Raw genomic sequence first — 20,070 nt, 5'->3', positions numbered from 1 at the left:
TTTCTGTGTTTTTTTCTCTCTTTTCCTTGTTTTTTTTTCTCTTTTTTCCATGTTTTTTTTTCTCTTTTCCATTCCCATCCATGCTCCAGATCAGCAGCTCCGTGAAGTAGGTAACTATGGAATTTTTCCTTGGAATTTTTTTTTCCCCTTCCCAGCTTTATCCTTTTTCCCACATTTTTTCCTCGCTGTGGCCTCCGAGTGTGGGGAGTTTTCCAGGATTTTTGGAGCTCGGCTTTTCCTGGTTTTCCCTCCACTCCTTCTGTTTATTCCAGATGGGATCGGGGGGGCAGAGGGATCTTCTTCTCCCATCCCGGTTTTCCTGCACTTCCCAAAGTTTCCCTGTCCTTGTTGTCCTGAAATTCCCAGAAAACCCAAACTGGGAGTTACCTTCTGGGAAAATTCTGGAATGGGAGCTGTGGGTGAAGAACTGGTGGGGGGAATTGTGGATTGGGAATTCTGAAGGAGGAATTCCACGGAAATTCCTGCTGCTCAGGGATTTGGGATGTTGGGACACAATTCCCGGTGCTCTCAAAATGGCTTTGGAATTTCCAATGCCAGGAAAGTCTATCTCCTCCTGGTGATCCTGGAAATCTGATCCTGGATCCAGGGATGGGGCGATTGGGACGCATCCGATGGGGCGGAGCTGATCCCAAAAAATTCCATTGAACATCCCAAGGTTTCCGTGTCACTCCTCTGCTGCCATATCCATGGAAAATCCCATGGAAAATGCTCTTTTCCCACTGTTTGCTGCTGGCTCCAGGTGGCTTCCAATTCCCAGGAAAATCCCACCCAACTGGAGTTGGGATCAGCCAGATTTAAACCTGGGATTTGCTGTTCCCATCAGGAAAATGGAATTTTCCCTCCAATTTACACGGATTAAGCCCAGGAATGCCATTGGAATTGGGAATTCCAGGTGCCACAGAGTTCCTGAGGGACTAGGGGGTGGAAAAACAAGGAATGGCCTCAGGCTGGGCCAAGGAGGCTCAGTTTGGATATTTGGGAATTTTTCCATGGAAAGGGGGTTAGGCCTTGGCAGGGGCTGCCGAGGGAGGTTTGGAGTCACCATTCCTGGTAGAATTCCAAGGAATTCCTGGATGTTGAGCTGGGAATAAGGTGGGATTTGATAACCCAGGAGGGCCTTTCCAAGGTCGGGAATTCCAGGATTTCGGAGTTTAATCCTGGATTTTTCCAAGGGCTGGGAAGTGCCGTGTCATGCTCTGCTCCGACTGCAGAGGCTGCTCAGAAATCTTGGAATTTCCATGGGAAAATAAAACCTCCAGGAGCAAAACTTCCACAGGTTTTTAAGGAAAAGGTGATGTCATCACGCTTTTCCCTGTTTTCCACCAGGATCCAGTTGGAGCTACCAATTCCAAGTAGGATCCATGATCTTCTCCTGGCATTCAGATCAATCCATGGAAATCAGAACTATCCCAAATGATCCAGTGGGAATCCAGTGTTGGCATTCCCGCAGAAAAGCTTGGAGAAGGATTTTTTCCATCTTCTGGTGCATGATGATGAAAAATAAGGAAAAAATTCCAGGAATATTCCCTGGAAAATGAGGTGTTTTCCATGAGTTTTGGGGAATGTGGATCCAGGTTTTCTGTGGTTTTAAAAGAAGTTGATCCAGGTTTTCCGTGGTTTTTAGGGATGTGGATCCAGGTTTTCCATGGTTTTTGGGGGAATGTGGGTCCATGTTTTCCATGGTTTTTAGGGAGGTGGATCCAGGTTTTCCAGGATTTTTGAGGGATGTGGATCTAGGTTTTCCCATGGTTTTGAGGAATGTGGATCCAGGTTTTCCATTGGTTTTTGGGACAGTTCTGCCCTTTGTGCTACATTCCCATCCCACTCCCTGCCCGCACTCCCAGGGCTCTCCTGCCGGATTCTCTGGGAATTCTGGCCAGGATCCAGCATTCCCAGGGCTTCCTAGGGAGCTCCTCATCCTGCCAGGAGCTGCTCTTGGGGTGGGAATTCCAGGAATTCCTTCCCTAAGGATGTTGAGGACTCTGTCTCCCTGGGATTTTTCAGAATGGGGAATTCTCAAATCCCGCTGTTTTCCAGCTGGGAATTCCACCAGGGAGTGATCCCCAAATATTTCTGAATCCCTGCTTACAGGGCTGATCCCAAATTTTTCCCTGGAGAGCGGTTGGGAATTAAGAAAATCCCCTCAGGCTGGTATAACACACAAAACATTTCCCAGGCCGGATTATCCAAGGAATTTCCGCCTCTGGAATGGCACTAATCCCTCAAACACATCCCAGCTTTTCAGCGGGAAGAGGATTCCTGCGGATTCCAAAGGGATTCCCTGAACTCCCGGGGCTCCTCCTCTTCCCCGTGAGAAGCTCGGAGCAGCCTGGCAGCCGGGCCGGGTTTCCTTGGATCCCTGACTCCTTTCCCATCCATGTTTTCCGTGGGCACGGGTGTGAGACGGCTCCGGCTGCTCTTCGCTCTTCTCCGGAGCCTGGGAACGCTGAGCCAGGAAAGCTCCTGGAAAAGCCTGGGAAACATCTGAGAAATAAACACTGGGAGAAGGAGCTGGAGCCAGGGCTGGGAAAACTGGGAATGTTCTCCTGGAGAAGGGAAGGATCCAGGAGGAGCTTCCAGCAGATTCCAGAGCCTAAAGGGGCTCCAGGAGAGCTGAAATTTGGGAAAGGCCTGGAGAGACAGCACCCAGGGAATGGCTCCCACTGCCAGAGGGCAGCCATGGGTGGCATCTTGGCAATGAGCAATTCCTGCCTGGGCTGGCATTGCCAGAGCAGCTGGGGCTGCCCCTGATCCCTGCAGTGCCCAAGGCCAGGCTGGGCACTGGGGCTGGAGCAGCCTGGGATTGTGGGAATTTCCCTGCCCTTGGAACAGGATGGGATTTTCACTCCATCCCCACCCAAACCATTCCAGGATCCCTTTCCCAAGGGCAGTCCCAGGAATCCCGCTGCTTTTCCCACATTTTGGCCCTTTCCCGGCTTGGAGCAGGGATTGGAGGACGTTCTGTGCTCCAGCATTCCCGAGGCTCGGGAATTCCCGTTTCCAGCTGGAAATGGGCTTTTCCCAGGATTTCCCGCTGGGATTGGTGCCTCATTCCCACTTTTCCCTCCTGGACCCCTCAGCCAGAATTCCCTGGATTTGCCTGTCCAGATCCAGCAATTCCAGGACCCCGCTGCTCTCCCGGTGCCAGGAGATTGCAGGAAAAAAGAATTTCTCCCTGATTTTCCTATGGAATGTGCTCAGCCTTTTTCTTTTGTTTGTTTTCCCTCCTTTTGTTCCCTGGGATCCCATCATCATTCCCGGGCTATGGAAAAGAGGGAATAGCAGGAAAAGGAATATTCCAGCACAATCCCTCCTGGCTTTGATCCCTTTGGATCCTTCCCAGCTCCAGCCATTCCAGGATTTTCTGCCCTCTGGCCTTTGCTGGGTAGGATTTGAGGGATATCCATGCTTGGGAATTTCCTGGGAATCTTCCGAATCCAGGTGCCTTTAGATCTCCCTGATCCCCCCAGGATCCTCCCTGTATTCCCAAAATCCTGGAATTGGCTCCCTGAAGAATCTGGGATTTATGGGATTTGGGAACAGTTTTCCCTATCCTGTGGGTGTTCCAGGAACTGGAATTCCCTGGATCCAAGGGGATCTGGATGGGATAAATCCCAGTTTTTGGGAATGGGGTCCTTGTCAATATTCCCAATATTCCTGCCTTTTATCTTTAAGGGCCATTCCAGGGCCACATTCCCTTGGGAATTCTGTCCCTGTGACTCCTACCCCACTGGAACTGCCAGGAATTCCTTGGCATAAAGGAAAAGTGCTGGGAATGCCAGACTAGGAATTTGGGAAAGATTAATTGTGACGAGATTCATCCCAGTTTTCCAGGTGGGATCAGCTCTGGGAAGGTTGACTGGGAATTCTGGGGGGGCTGGGAAATCCTGGAATTCCAGCCCATGGAAAATCCTGGTATCCCCACTGTGGGAATCTCTCTGTGTGTGGGATCCCGGTCCTCAGGAATAGGGAAGGAAAATGGGAATGAGGAAGGGAGAGGAAATCCTGGATCACGGGAAGGATCCGAAACCTTTGGATCAGCAAATCCCGTTCCCAAGCTCCTTCCTGTCCCGCAGTCCCAAAATTCTGCTGAGGCCGAAAATTCCGCAGGAACATTTTCCCAGCTCCATCCGTTCCCTCCCTTTCCCGTTCCCTTTGATTGCTGCTATTTTTTCCAAGGATTGCTTGATTAGAGCCGGAAGGACGGGATAATGATGGGAATCAAAGCCGGATCCGTTCCCAAATCAGCTCCGCAGCTGGAGCCGGCCGAGCGGGAATGGCTCCGGGGATGATTCTGAGATCCATCCGGAGCCATTCCCAGTGCTGATTCCCAGATCTATCCAGAGCAGGAATAGCTCCCAGTGCTGATTCCCAGTGCTGATTCCTGGATCCATCCGATCCGTCCAGAGCATTCCCAGTGCTGATTCCCAGATCCATCCAGAGCTGTTCTGGCTCCTGGTGCTGATTCCCAGTGCTGATTCCCAGATCCATTGAATCCATCCAGATCCATTCCTGGTGCTGATTCCCAGATCCGTTGGCTCCATCTGGGACCATGCCTGGTGCTGATTCCCCAATCCATCCAGACCCATTCCAGCTCTCAGTACTGATTCCCAGTGCTGATTCCTGAATCCATTGGATCCATCCAGATCAATTCCCAGTGCTGATTCCTGGATCCATCTGGAGCCATTCCTGGTGCTGATCCCCAGATCCCTCAGATCCATCTGGAACCATTCCCAGGGCTGATTCCTGGATCCATCCAGGGCCATTCCAGCTCCTGGTGCTGATTCCCAGATCCATCTGGATCAATTCCCAGTGCTGATTCCTGGATCCATTGGATCCATCCAGAGCCACTCCCAATGCTGATTTCTGGATCCATCTGGGGCCTTTCCCAGTGTTGATTCCCAGATCCATCGAAATCCATTCCCAGTGCTGATTCCTAGATCCATCCAGGGCCATTCCAGCTCCTTGGGCTGATTCCTGGATCCCTTGGATCCATCCAAATCCATTCCTGGTGCTGATTCCCAGATCCATCGGATCCCTCCAGAGCCATTCCCAGTGCTGACTCCCAAATCCATTGGATCCATTCCTAACCCTCATTCCATACACGGAATGCGGATTCCCTGCTGGAAATCCCTGCTGGAATTCCAGGCTGGTCCAGGCCCTGCGGGATGAGGATGGGGAGTGTTGGAAGAGAGAAGCAAAACTTGGGAATGGCTGTGGGAGGGAAGGAGAACCCAGGGAATGAAGGATGGGAAAAGAGGGAAGGGCCTGGAGGGGAGATTGCAGTTGGATTTTGGGAATATTTTTCCATGGAAAAGGGGGTCAGGCTTTGGAAGGGGCTGCCCAGGGATGTTTGGCATAAAGCCTCAAATCCCGAAATTCCTTCCTGGGAGGCCAGAATTCCAAAGGGCTCCAAAGCAGGAATTTTGCAGGGGAGCTGTTGGGAGCAGAGCAGTGGGAATTGAGCAAAATCCAGGATTTGGGATCATTCCAAGCCTTGACAGCACCGGAACCTTTGGAGAGCTGGAGAATTTGCATCCCCAAAAAAAACCCTGGAGGAGCCTGAAAGGATTTTGCTGTTTGGCTTTTCCTTGGATTTGTTTTTCCTTGGATGCCTCCAGGCAGAATTTAATTCCTGGATCCTTCTGGGAATTCTTTGGGATGGATGGAGCAGGGCTGGATTTCTGGATGCCTGAAGAAATGTAGGATTAGCTCTGATGGAATTTGAGCTGGGATAAAGCTGGGAAGTGTCGGAAGAAATGCAGGAAAGGGACAGCAAATCCCACAGGAATTCCTGGGTTTTTCCTTTTACAGAATCCTGGGATGATTTGGTGGGAAGGGACCTGAAATCCCGGGAAAAGAGGGAGCAGCCTCAGCCTGGGCCAGGGCAGGGCCAGATTGGATTTTTGGGAATTTTTCCATGGGAAGGAGGTTCAGGCCTTGGCAGGGGCTGCCCAGGGAGGTTTGGAGTGCCCATCCCTGGAGGTGTCCAAGGAATTCCTGGAATTCCACTCAGGGCTGGGATCGGGCCCAGTTTGGGCTCAGTGATTTAGACACTCTGGATGTCTAAATCCCAAATTGTGCCACTCCAGATCCCCAAATACCAAATTTTCCCACTCCAGATGTCCAAATTCCTGAATTGTACCACTCTGGATCCCCAAATCCCAGCCTCTGGAATTCTGGGATCTGGACACTCCTGAGAGAATTCACACCTGGGGAACACCGGGAATGTGCTGCTGGGATTTGGGGATCTGGAGTGGCACAATTTGGGATTTAGACATCCAGAGTGGGAAAATTCAGGAATTCAGGCACCCAGACTGGGAAAATTTGGAATGAAGGCATTTAGAGTGGGACAGTTTGGGAATTTTGGATTTCAGTCATCTGGAGTGGGACAATTTGGGAATTCTAGCATCCAGAGTGGAAAATTCGGGCCTTTGGGTGTCCAGAGTGGGACAATTTGGGAATTTGAGCGTCCAGAGTGTGTAAAATCAGGAATTGGGTATCCAGAGTGGGAAAATTTGGGATTTGATCATGAGTGGGACAGTTTGGGAATTTGGGGATCCAGAGTGGGAGAAGTTGGGAATGGGGCATCCAGAGTGAGAAAAATCAGGAATTTGGAAATGTGTGCATCCAGAGTGGGAAAATTCGGGGATACAGAGTGGGAAAATTATGGGAATTTTGGCATCCAGAGTGGGAAAACCCAGCAATTCCAGATTTTTCAAAGGAACTTAACCCGCGGAAAACTCCACATTCCTCAGCCTCCCTCCAGCTTTGCCTCCCGGATTCCCGCAGTACCTCCTCCATCCCAAGCCCCCTTTTCCTGGGATTCCACCCTGACTCCCAATCCCTGTTTTCCGCAGTGCTGAGCATCGGCGAGGGCGGATTCTGGGAAGGCTCCGTGAAGGGCAGGAGCGGCTGGTTCCCGGCGGAATGCGTGGAGGAGGTGCAGATGCGCCAGTACGACTCCAGGCAAGGTCGGTATCCCGGAATTCCGGGCAGAATTCCCCACGGAATCACCGGAGTACTCCTTCGGTGGCGTGGGGATGGTGGGAATTGTATCCTGAGGGATCTGTTCTGGTCATGGATTCCTCATCAGGGAATGGAGAGTTTGGGACGATGGAGGGGTGGGAGCAGAGGAAAACTGGGAAAACTGGGATTGTCCCAGCTGGAAAAGAGGAAGATCCAGGATGATCCACAGAAGTGGCTGGAACTGCCCCAGCTCTGATGGGAATTCTGGAATTCCAAAGGAATTCCTGTTCCACTGAGGAGGATTTTTCCATGCCTGGAAAAAGGAGGATTCAGGGGGGTTTTATCTCTTTTCCCAACTTCCTGCCAGGATCTGAGGTGGGACTGGGATCTGCTCCCAGGGAGAAGGGATAGGAAAAGAGGGAATGGCCTCAGGCTGGGCCAGGGGAGGTTGGGATTGGATTTTTGGGAATTTCCCCATGGAAAGGGGGTCAGGCCTTCGCTGGGGCTATCCAGAGAACTTTGGAATCCCCATCTCTGGCGGTGTCCAGTGAATTCCTGGAATTCCACTCTGGCGTGGGATCGGGCCCAGTTCAGACTCAGTGCCCTTGGAATTCTTTCCTAACCTCTGGAATTCTGGGATTCCACAATTCCCTGCCTGGGTCCAAAATAAACGAAGGAAAAATCCCATTCCCCAAGAATTCAAGAATCAGGAATCTTCCCTTTCAATGGAATTCATCAAATTCCAAACTCTCCATGGAACCAGAATTCCAGACAGAAGGAAAAGGGATCTTCCCACATTTCAGAGGGGGTTATTTTCCTTCCTTGTTTGCAACCTAGGACTGATTCCCAGGGAAAAAAGAGGATGAGGCATTCCTGGTTGGTTTTCCAGCTTTTTCCCAGCATTCCCTGTTCCCAGATTCCTGCTGGAAGAGCATCCCATAGAATTCCATCCCATCCATATCCCATGGATCCCATCCTATCCCTTCTCCAATAATTGAGTCCTTCCCAATGATTTTCCAGCTGTCCATTATCCCAGAAAAAGCAGGATGGTCCTTTTCCATGGATTTAATCAGGATGCTGAAGTCCGGGCTTTTCCCAAATTTCTGCACCCTCCCTTGGCCAGGCAGATCCAAGCACATCCCAGATTTATCCCAGACCTGAATTGCCAAGGATTTTGGTCATGGATTCAAGGAATGTTTAGGCTGGGAAGGGCTTTAAAGCCCATCCTGATCCCATTCCCTGTGGAAATCTTCCGCTATCCCAGATTCCATCCCATCCCATGGATCCCGTTCCATCCCATCCCATGGATCCCATCCCCTGGATCCCATCCCATGAGTCCCATAAATCCTATCACATGCCATGGATCCCATCCCATGGATCTCATCCCATCCCCTGGATCCCATCCCGTCCCATGGATCCTGTCCCATGGATCCCATAGATCCCATCCTATGGGTCCCATTCCATCCTATCCCATGGATCTCATCCCACAGATCTCATCTCATCCCCTGGATCCCATTCCCTGGATCCCATCCTGGTCTCCTCGGGCTCATTCCCGTTGATTTCAGCCTCTCCGTGTCCCTGCGGATCCCGACTGCTCCCGGATCCATCCATCAGCTCCGGAGGCTCCGTGACGGCTCCATTAAAAGCGCTGCTATTTTTGGGAGCCGGGAAGGGAACGGAGCCGCTGGGCCGTGGACAGCCCATAAATCCCGGCTTTTCCTCGGGAATGGGATCCAGGAGGGGCTGGGGATCAGGGAGAATGTCCGGAGGGATGAGGAGAAGAGGGGATGAGGGGGATTGGGAATTCCAAAGGGCTGGGATGGCAGGAGAAGGGGGCAGGAGGAGGGAATTCCTGAATTCCCGGTGGAATGGGAGGGTGCCGAGAAATACCAGGGCTGGATGGATCAGCTCGTGGAGCTGTCGGGATCTGCTGGGAATTTGGGATCTGCTGGGACTTCAGGATCTGCTGGGAATTTCTTTCTTCCCTCCCTCCTTCTTTCCCTTTTCCCTCCCCTTTCCCAGATTTCCTTTCCTTTCCTTTCCTTTCCTTTCCTTTCCTTTCCTTTCCTTTCCTTTCCTTTCCTTTCCTTTCCTTTCCTTTCCTTTCCTTTCCTTTCCTTTCCTTTCCTTTCCTTCCCTCTCCCTGTCCCTGTCCCTTTCCTTTCCCCTATCCCTTTCCTTGTCCCTGTCCCTTATTCCCATCGGGAATCATTCCTGGATCGGCTCCACAGCTGCTCCCTGCTGCCGTCTCCTGGTGCCGAGCGGGATCTTCCCAAGTTTTTAGTTTTCCTTGGAATTTCCCTCTGGAATCAGAAACTCCTCAGACCCGTGAGGATTTTCCCATCCTGATCCAAGCAGAGAATTCCCTGTTTTTATTCCTTGTGCTGTCATTACCTGGGAGCTTCCCAGGCTTCTTCTTTTCCTTGGAATTCCCCCCTGGAATCAGGAGGATTCAGGATCAGGAATCAGGAGCCCCTTGGAGCAGTGAGGATTTTCCCAGGCTAATCCTGGGAAAGGGCTGGAAAACTCCAGAGGGATCATTCCCATTTCTTCCCATCCATTCTGAGGTGGGAAAAGCACGGAAGCAGGGTGGGAATGTGGTTGCTCCCATGGGATTGTCTCCCTCATTCCCAGTTTTCCTCCTAATTTCCGGCATTCCTGGAGATCCAGAGACCTCTGGGAGAGCAGGAGGATCCCTGGAACATTCCCAGCTTTTCCATGGGAGCTGCTCCTTCAGCAGCGGTGCTGGGGTCTCCCTAATTCCCAGTTTTCCTCAGAATTCCAGCATTCCCGGGGATCTGGTGACCTCCAGGACAGCACGGAATTCCCAGGAGCATTCCCAGCTTTTCCCATCCATTCCAACATTTGAAAAGAAAGGAAGAGGGAGGGGCAGGAATGTGGAATTTGGGTTTTCCATAGGTTTGAGTCTCCTCTGTCATTCCAGCTGGGAATTTTGCTGGAATTTCCCCCTGGATGATTTCCAGGAATGGCTCCGACATTCCCAGGAATTCCTCGGCCACACATTGGCCTCTCATCCCCATGGTTTCTCCTCATCCATGGAGAAATTCCCGCCTGGAATGGAATCCCCGGGCTTTGTGGATCCCCTGGGAAGGTGGGAAATGCCGGGAATAATTTGCGATGTGGATTTTTCCCACAGAAACCAGGGAAGACCGGACCAAGCGGCTTTTCCGGCACTACACCGTCGGGTCCTACGACAACTTCACCTCCCACAGGTAAGGAGCCACTCCCGGGAATCCTGGGAATTCTGGAAATTCCCATTTCCATGGAAAAACCCACCCTTTTCCTCACATAGGTTTGGAATTCCATGGGAAGGGGATTTTTCCATGAGTTTTGGGTGGTGGGAGGAATTCCACGTGGGAGAAGTCCCTGGGCGGGATCCAAGGTTTTGCGGAATTCTGGGAATGTGGCTGCATTCCTGGCTTGTATTCCAATGGATGATCCAACATTCTGGAGAAGTTTGGGAATGTTTCCCATTCCTGGCTAATGTCTCAGGGAAGGATCCAAGGTTCTGGAGAAGTTTGGGAACGTGCTCCCATTCCAGGCTTGTGTTCTGATGGAGAATCCAAAGTTCTGGAGAATTCTGGGAATGTTTCCCATTCCTATCTCCTGTCCCAGTGGAGGAGCCAACATTCCAGAGAAGTTTGGGAATGTTTCCCATTCCCAGCTCATTTCCCAATGGATGATCCAAGGTTCTGGAGAAGTTTGGGAATGTGCTCCCATTCCTGCCTCATTTCCCAGGGGAAGATCCAACATCCTGGAAAACTCTGGGAATGTTGTGCTATTCCAGGCTCCTGTCCCATTGGAGAATCCAAAGTCTGGGAGTGTTTCCCATTCCTGGCTCATGTCCCACTAGAGAATCCAATGTTCCAGAAAAGTTTGGGAATGTTTCACGTTCCCAGCTCACCTTCCAGGGGAGGATCCAACGTTCTGGAAAATTCTGGGAATGTTTCCTATTCCTGGCTCATCCCAGTGGATGATCCAAAGTTCTGGAGAAGTTTGGGAATGTGAAACATTCCCAGCTTGTGTCCCATGCGAGGACCCAAGGTTCCAGAAAAGTTTGAGAATGTGCTCCCATTCCTGGCTCCTGTCCCATTGGAGAATCCAAAGCTTGGGAATGTTTCCCATTCCCAGCTCATTTCCCAGGGGAGAATTCAACATCCTGGAAAAGTCTGGGAATGTGGTGCCATTCCAGGCTCCTGTCCCAGGGGAGGATCCAATATCCTGGAAAATTCTGGGAATGTTTCCCATCCCTGACTCATTTCTCAGTGCCAGATCCAAAGTTCTGGGGAAGTCTGGGAATGTTTCCCATTCTTGTCTCCAATCCCAGTGGGTAATCCAAGGTTCCAGAAAAGTTTGGGAATGTGAGCGCATTCCCAGGTGGGACAGCAGGGGGACATTCCTGGACTCTGGCTTTTCCTGTGGATTTGGGATCGGGAATGGGAAGGGTTGGATTCAGGGATATCCCAGAGCTCTGGAATTCCCGGAGGGATGAGCAGCTGCTTCCTCTGGAATGGGGACGTTTTCCCTTTTTCCAGGGAAGTTTCTGGATTCCCAAACCCATCAGAGCCAGAGGAGGAGTTTTTCCTTGGAAGCCATGGAATTGTGTGGATCTATGAAATTCTGGGAATCTTGGAGCTCATCCACAACATTTTCCTGCTTTTTTTGAGCTTCTTATTACAAATTTTGCTTACTGGAGCATTCTCGACTCTGACGAATTTGTGGAATTTGGGTGGATCCTTAAAATTCCCAGGATTTGCTGCTCCACGGCTGTTCCTGTGGGGAAAATCAGGAAAGAGGGGAAACCAAGGGAAAAATGAAGGGAGGCTCCTAAAAATCCCTGCTGGGATCGCAGGAAGAGTGGGAAAAAAGTGAGAATTCATGGATGAGGTGAAATTCCATTGGTTCAGAGGAAAAAAACAGGATTGAATTCATGGGAATCCCAGGAAAAGAGATTTCCTTTGGGAATCACATCTTGGGGAAACAGCAGGAGGAGCTCTTGGCCAGGAGTGGGAAAAGATTCCTGGAAATTCCAATGGAGGAGTGGGGCAGGAAGGGGAATTCAAGGAGCCGGATCCAGCATGGAAAACAAAAGTTGAGAAGACCCTAAAATTCCACAAATTCCTTGGAGCTGGGAATGCTCAGAGGAGCAAAATTTTGGATAAGGAGCTCAAAAAAGCAGGAAAATGTTGTGGATGAGCTCCAAGATTCCCAGAATTCCATGGATCTGCACCATTCCTTGGCCCAAGGTGAATTTAAGGAGCCGGATTCAGAAAGAACCTTCGGAAGAGCCTGGAGTGGGATTGGATCCACAGGGAGGGCTTGGATTGGTCCCGCTCCAGGAAATCCTTTGGGAATTGTTTGAATTCCAGGAAGAAGCTCCCAGAGAAAATTTGGGGAGTTTGGGGAATTATTGAGAAAGGGAAAATCCCAAAATTCTGGATTATGGATTCTGTGGGACCATGGAATGGTTGGGAAAGATGGAATTATGGGATGATGGAATGCTTTGGAATCATGGGACATCCCCAGGAATTTCGGGATAAATCTGGATTGAAGATGGAAAAACTCTCCTGGGATGGGATTCCCAGCATTCCCAGATTTTCTTTGGAATCAGGAATCCCTCCAAGGAGGAGCAGGGGCCACTCAGAGCCAGGATGTGCTGAATGCTCCCAAAATTCTGGTCATTCCCAAAATCTGGGAATGGGAAAAATGGGACAGAAAAATTTACCTGGAGGAGACAAATCTGAGCCCAGCTTTATCCGGAAGAGAAATCCCAGCGGGAATTGCCTTCGGAATTAAAGGCAGGGATTAAAGGGGCTCCAAATTAATTTGGGTATTAAAGCCGGGAGCAGCTGGGAAGGGGAAAAATTGGGAGCAGGAGCCAATCCCGGATTTGTGTCGGGGATTAGGGAAAGGGATTTCAACAGAAAACAGGGAAAACATGGAAAACGTGGAAAGCACGGAGGGGCAAAAGGGAATTTCTCTGGTCCTGGAATGCTGAGGCTGGAGAAATGCATGGAGACAGAAAATTATGGAATTAGGGTGATTGGAATGATGGGATCATGTAATGATGGATGTTAGAATTAGGGAATGATTTTCCTGGAGCTGGGAAATCTGGGAATTCCTTCCCATATTTCCAAGAATGGAAATTCTACAGGCAAAGGAAGCTGAGCTTCCACTGGGAAAAGTTTTCCTTGGATTTCCCTGTAATTCCTGAGATTTCCTTGGTGTTGTTTGCTCTTCTCCCATCCCTCTGGAAATCTGGGAGTTCCTTCTCGTGTTTCCAAAGCTGGAATTCCGCCATCCAAAGGGGGCTGAGTTTCCATTGGAATTCCACCTGGAATGGGATCGGGAATGGGACCTGGAATGGGATCTGGAATTCTCCTGTCCCTGTGGAACACCGGGAATTAAAGATGGGCTTTGGATCAGGCAAAACTATGGGAATCCCATGGAAAAGGCTTGGAAAAGGAATTCTTGGAGAAGCCACGACCATCCCACCCTTTAGTGCCCAAGGCTGAGCAGAAAACCAGGAATTGGATCGGGAATGGGATTGGGAATGGGCCTAGAATAGGATTGGGAATGGGATCTGAAATGGGATCGGGAACTGGATTTGGAATAGGAGCTGGAATGGGACCTGGAATTTTCCCTGTCCCTGTGGAATGCTGGGAGTTAAAGGTCAGGTTTGGATCAGGAAAAACTAAGGAAAACACATGGAAAAAGATTGGGAAAAGGATTAGAAAAGGAATTCCTGTAGAGGCCACCACCATCCCACCCTTTGGTACCGACAGCCGAGCAGAAAACCTGGAATGGGCCTGGAATGAGACCTGGAATGGGCCTGGAATAGGAGCTGGAATTGGATCAAGAATAGGACCCAGAATGGGAGCTGGAATGGGATTGGGAATGGGGCCGGTAATGGGAGCTGGAATTTCCCCTGTCCCTGTGGAATGCTGGGAGTTAAAGGTGGGCATTGGCTCAAGGAGAACTATGGGAAAAAAAAAAAACATGGAAAAAGATTGGAAAAGGAATTCCTGGAGAGGCCACCACCCTCCTATCCTTTGGTGCCTGAGGCTGAGTGGAAAAACTGGAATAGGAGCTGGAATCCCAGGAATGGGACTTGGAATGGGAGCTGGAATTTTCCCTGTCCCTGTGGAACGCTGGGAGTTAAAGGTCAGGTTTGGATTAGGCAAAACTGTGGAAAACCCATGGAAAAGGATTGGAAAAGGAATTCCTGGAGAGGCCACCACCATCCCACCCTTTGGTGCCTGAGGCCGTGCGGAAAACCCGGAATGGGAGCTGGAATCCTGGGAATTCTCCATCCCTACGGAATGCCGGGAGTTAAAGGTGGGCGTTGGTCTCAGCACCACCCCCGGCAATTCCAGCTCCTTTTAGAACCCATGGAATCTGCGGGAATCAATGGAGCCGTGATTCATCCCGGCTCCCACGCTTCCCGAGGCTCCGGTGACGGCTCCGGGCTCGGATCCCACACCTGGATCCCGCCCACATTCCCGGTGACGCCGATCCCGCTGAGGTAACGCTCCGCCCACATTCCCAAAGTTTGGGGAGCAGCCGGAAAAGCCGCCCAGGAGACACCTGGAAGAATTCCAGGCCAGCTGGAAAAAAAGCCTGGGGCAACCTGGGATAGCAGGAATTGTCCCTGCCCATGGAATGATCCTGAATCCCTTTTCCAACCCAGATCCTGGGATTCTAAAAGAAAAGGGGAAATTGGGAAGTAAAATCAGTTTTCATGGATCCGCTTGGTTATTCCCATGGGAAAACCATTGGAAGGTGTCCCAGCTTCCCAGGAAAGTGCTGAAATGTTGGAGTGGCTGGAGAAGCATTCCACTCACCTGAGAATTTTTGGATTCCTCAAGGAAAACTGGAGTTCAGCTGAAATCCTGAAATCCATGGAATTCCTGAGGTGGGAGAAGCCCTCCAAGGTCACTGAGGCCAAGCTGGGCCCGATCCCAACCCACAGCTGGAATTCCAGGAATTCCTTGGACACTTCCAGGGCTGGGATTGCACTGCTGAGATGGAAATTCCATGGGAGAATCCTGGAATGGGTTGGGTGGGAATGGAGCTGAAATCCTGCCCAATTCCAACCCTTGGAATTCCTTCCCAGCCCGTCCCCACCCTCCTGGCCAGGAATTCCTTCCCAAATCCCATCTAGCCCTGCTCTTTTTCCCATGGAATTGGAAAAGCAGCTCCACTGAGCCTCTCCAGTGTCCTCAGGCCAGAATTCCCAGTTTGCATGGAATTGAGACTTTTCCAACCTGTTTTGTCTGAGGGATGGGATCATGGATTCCCCTGGATCCCTGGAAGCTTCCAAGGCCAGGTTGGAGCAGCCTGGGATCATGGAATGGGGTGGAATTCCAGGAGCTTTAAGTCCCTTCCCACCCAAACCCTTCCATGATTCCCAGAATTCCTGACACTCCCTGAAAGCGGGAACTGATCCCAAAAACTGCTGCCCCCAGACAATTCCAGAGGCTTGGGAATGCTCCCAGTGGGATTCCAGAGAAGGCCTTCCAGGAAGAGTTTTTCTTCCCTCCCTCCACATTCCCATTTCCATGGAATGACGCTGCTCCACCCTGGAACTTTTCCAGCTTTTTCCATGATTCCATGAATCCCATCCCACCATTCCAGGAGCAGGGAGCCACCAGCCCACCGTGGGTGCATGTCATGATTCCAGGATTTGGGAAGTGGGAAAAGGCTGCGGAATTAGGAATCGTCTCCCTGTGGAATGGATTCCCAAAGTGTTCCCGGCAGGAATCCATTCCCTCCTGGTGATCCAGGAAATCCAAGGTTTTCCTGGCAGGGATCCATTCCTGCCTGGTATTCCCAGTGTTCCCAGCAGGGATCCATTCTCTCACGGTATTCCCGATGTTCCTGGCAGGGATCCATTCCTTCCTGGTATTCCCAGTGTTCCCAGCAGGGATCCATTCTCTCACGATATTCCCGGTGTTCCTGGCAGGGATCCATTCCCTCCCGGTGATCCAAGGTTTTCCCTCTGGAGGAGCTGGTGAGACCCAGCCCCGCCCCTCATTCCTCAGTAGAATTCCAGTCCCTTCCTGTGCCTTGGGAATGGGATCCATGGGGAATTCCCCCTGCCAATTCCAGCTGTTCCAGTGCTCCCCACCCCTCCCATCAATCCCTTCCAAACATTTCCATGATTTTCCATCTCTTCCCATCACTTCCATCATTCCCATTGTTCCCCATCATTCCCATCACTCCCATCATTCCCACTGTTTCTGTTTTTCCCATCATGCCCCATCATTCCCCATCATTCCCCATTATTCCCGTCATTCCCATCATTCCCCATTATTCCCATCACTCCCATCATTCCCATCATTCCCAACACTCCCCATTATTCCTGTCCTTCCCAACATTCCCCATTATTCCCATTGTTTCCATCACTCCCCAACATTCCCCAACACTTTCCAACATTCCCAGCACTCCCACTGATCCCGCTGCTCCCATCTCTCCCAATCCCTCCCCAACATTCCCATTGTTCCCAGTCACTCCCATCCCTCCCCAACATTCCCATTGTTCCCAGTCATTCCCATCCCTTCTCAATATTCCTCATCCTCCCATCCCTCCTCATCCTCCCCATCAATCTCATTGTTCCCCATTCTTCCCATTGTTCCAAACCTTCCCCATCCCTCTCCAATATTCCCAATCCTTCTCCATCCCTCCTCATCTCCTCCCATCTCCTCATCCTTCCCCATCCCTCCCATTGTCCCCATCGCTCTCCAATATTCCAAATCATTCCCCATCCCTCCCATTGTTCCCATCCCTCCCCATTCTCTTCCAATATTCCAAATCATTTCCCAACACTCCTCACCCCTTCCCATCCCTCTCATTCATTCCCATCTCTCCATCCCTCCTTGTCCCTCCCATCATTCCCATCTCTCCATCCCTTCCAATCACTCCTATTGCTCCCATCCCTCCTTATCCCCCCCAATATTCCCAAAGCTTCTCCATCCCTCCTCATCTCTCCCATCTCTCCCTATCCTTCCCCATCCCTCCCACTGTTCCTCCTGCCTCCCATCCCTCTCCAATATTCCCAAACCTTTTCCATCTCTCCATCCCTCCTCATCCCTCCCATTGTTCCCATCCATTCCCATCCGTTCCCGTCTCTCCCGTTGTTCCCCGTCCTTCCCCATCCCTCTGCAATATTCCAAATCATTCCCACCCCTCCCATTATTCCCTATCCCTCTCCAGTATTCCCAAACCTTTTCCATCCCTCCCATCCGTTCCCATCCCTCCATCCCTCCTCATCCCTCCCATTGTTCCCATCCCTCCCCATCCCTCCCCAATATTCCCAAACATTTTCCATCTCCCCATCCCTCCCACTGTTCCCATCCCTCCCATCCTTTTCCATCCCTCCATCCCTCCTCATCCCTCCCATTGTTCCCATCCCTCCCCATTATTCCCAAGCCTTTTCCATCTCCCCATCCCTCCTTATCCCTCCCATTGTTCCCATCCCTCCCATCCATTCCCATCCCTCCCATCCTTTTCCATCTCTCCATCCCTCCCATTGTTCCCATCCCTCCCATCCATTCCCATTCCTCCCATCATTTTCCATCTCCCCATCCCTCCCCATCCCTCCCATTGTTCCCATCCCTCCCATCCATTCCTATCCCTCCCATCCTTTTCCATCTCCCCATCCCTCCCCATCCCTCCCATTGTTCCCATCCCTCCCCATTATTCCCAAACATTTTCCATCTCCCCATCCGTTCCCATCCCTCCCATCCTTTTCCATCCCCCCATCCCTCCTTATCCCTCCCATTGTTCCCATCCCTCCCATCCATTCCCATCCCTCCCATCCTTTTCCATCTCCCCATCCCTCCCATTGTTCGCATCCCTCCCCATTATTCCCAAACCTTTTCCATCTCCCCATCCCTCCCATTGTTCCCATCCCTCCCATCCGCTCCCATCCCTCCCCTCGCTCCCTCCTCTCCCCTCCCGCTCTGGCTCCCACTTCCCGGCTCCTTCCCAAGCTCCTTCCCGGCGCTCCCGGATTATCCCGGCTCTGATGTCACCCCTGCGGCTCCGCTGGGAGGGACCTGCGGCCCCCTCCCCCTCCCGCCGCTCCTAGAGCCCGTTTGGGGAGGGGGCTCCAATCCATCCCTCCATCCCTCCCTCCATCCATCGCTGGATCATTCCCGGCTTTTCCCAAGGATGCTCCTTCCCCCCCGCTCCCGGCAATCCGTCACTTAGCAACGCCCGAGGGGGGGAATTTTGGGATCAAATCCGCCAGGATGAGGATTTAAACTCTGCCCCGCTCCTGCCCGGCCAGCGGCGAGGAGGCAGCGCCGCTTCCATCCGAGAATCCCGGTTTTTATTCCCGCGGGAGACGCGCTCGGCAAGTGTGGGAAGAGACGGTTCCCGATGGGGCTCCGCGTTTAACGGGCGAAGCTCCGGATCCCGAAATTCCCGAAATTCCTGCGTGGGCTCCGTATCCCTGCATTCCTGCGAGCGAGGGCTCCGTATCCCTGCATTCCTCTGCAGGTGACTGCGAGGGGCCCGGTGGGCAGCAGGGACATCCACGATTTCTTCTTCTTCTTCTTGCTTTTTTTTAATTCCCTCCTCCTCCTTTTCCTCCTCCTCCTCCACGCCGAGGCAAAAGTCGCTTCCGTCTTTTTGGTGTGACTTTGGGCGCAAAAAAAAAAAATCCGGGGAGAGAAAAAAACCAGGAAAAAAAAAATCCAGGAGGAAAAAAAAAAAAAAAAGAAAAAAGAGAGAGAGAAAGAAAGAAAGAGAAAGGAAGAAGGGAGGGGAAGCAACGATCCCTGCGGAGATGAAAGGCTGGATGCGAAGAGTGACAGAGGCCACCCCTGGCTGGTGACAGAGGCCACCCCCGGCTGGTGACAGGGCCACCCCCGGCTGGTGACAGCGGCCACGGCGCTGGCAGCGATGGTGCTGCGCTCTAACCCTGGCATCATTCTCTTGTGCTCTTTCCTGCCCAGTGACTACATCATCGAGGAGAAGACGGCCGTGCTGCAGAAGCGGGAGCATGAGGGCTTCGGCTTCGTCCTGCGCGGGGCCAAAGGTAAGCTCCGAGCCGCTTTTCCAGCCGTTTTTCCCAGGATTTTCTTTTTTTCCGGATTTTTTTTTTTCCCAGGGTTTTTTACGGGGATTTTTTTTTGGCGTGGTTGTGCAGCGCTGGGGGGGATCGGGCTGGGGCAATGGCGTGGAGTGGGGTTGTGGGTTTGGGGTTTTCGTTTGGTGCTGGTGGTGCCTTGGAATTTTTGGGAATTTTCACTCCTTTTCCGTCAGGGAATGAACGTCCCAGGGTTCTCATTCCCGCTAATCCTGGGGGGCTCCGAAGGGATTTTCATCCCTGGCTCGGTTCGGTGTCGTGGTCTGGGCTTGTGGGTTGGGAGTTCTGGGGGTTGTGCTGCTGGTGCTGCTCATGGTGCCTTGGAATTTTTGGGAATCTTCCTGAGGGAATGAATGGCCCTTGCTCAGCTCCAGAGCCCCATTCCCAGCAATCCTGGGGGGCTCCAAGGGGATTTTCTTCCCTGGATTTCTCCGGTTCAATGCCGTGTCCTGGTGCCATCGTGGCTCTCTCAGAATTTCGTGGGTTTTGATGCTGGTGGTGCCTTGGAATTTTTGGGAATTGTTGCTGCTTTTCCCTGGGAGAATGAACGGCTCAGGGTTCTCATTCCTGGGATTCCCATTCCCAGGCTCCAGAGGGATTTTCTTCCCTGGCTCGTTCTGTGTCGTGGTCTGGGGTTGTGGATTTGGGGTTTTTAGGGGGGTATGATGCTGGTGATGGCTTGGAATTCTTGGGAATTTTCACTCCTTTTCCCCAGTGGAATGAACAGCCCTTGCCTGGCTCGGGATCCTCATTCCCAGTAATCCTGGGGGGCTCCAAAGGGATTTTCCCCCCCAGATTTCTCCGGTTCAGTGCCGTGTCCTGCTGCCATTGTGGCTCTCTCGGAATTTCGGGGGTTTTGGTGCTGGTGCTGCTCGTGGTGCATTGGAATTTTTTGGAAATTTTTTGGGAATTTTTGCTCTCTTTCCCTGGGAGAATGAACGGCTCTGGAGCCCCATTCCCAG

At 51.7% G+C, this 20,070-nt stretch overlaps 1 protein-coding gene across 1 annotated transcript in view; it reads left to right on the top strand.

Annotated features, from left to right (window-relative positions):
• SHANK3 (SH3 and multiple ankyrin repeat domains 3) overlaps positions 1–20,070 on the top strand; it is a 146,685-nt gene that overhangs the window by 71,178 nt on the left and 55,437 nt on the right. Inside the window, 3 exon segments of the mRNA XM_054294108.1 lie at positions 6,882–6,995; positions 10,148–10,223; positions 18,975–19,057. Of these exon segments, the coding sequence (XP_054150083.1) occupies positions 6,882–6,995; positions 10,148–10,223; positions 18,975–19,057 (273 nt within the window).

The sequence above is a fragment of the Melozone crissalis genome, unplaced genomic scaffold, assembly GCF_028551555.1.
Source record: "Melozone crissalis strain CALT ecotype California unplaced genomic scaffold, PUWL_Pcris_2 ptg000208l_1, whole genome shotgun sequence".
Taxonomy (NCBI): domain Eukaryota; kingdom Metazoa; phylum Chordata; class Aves; order Passeriformes; family Passerellidae; genus Melozone; species Melozone crissalis.
Note: the sequence above shows the minus strand (reverse complement) of the source record. Positions and strands in the feature narration are given on the sequence as shown.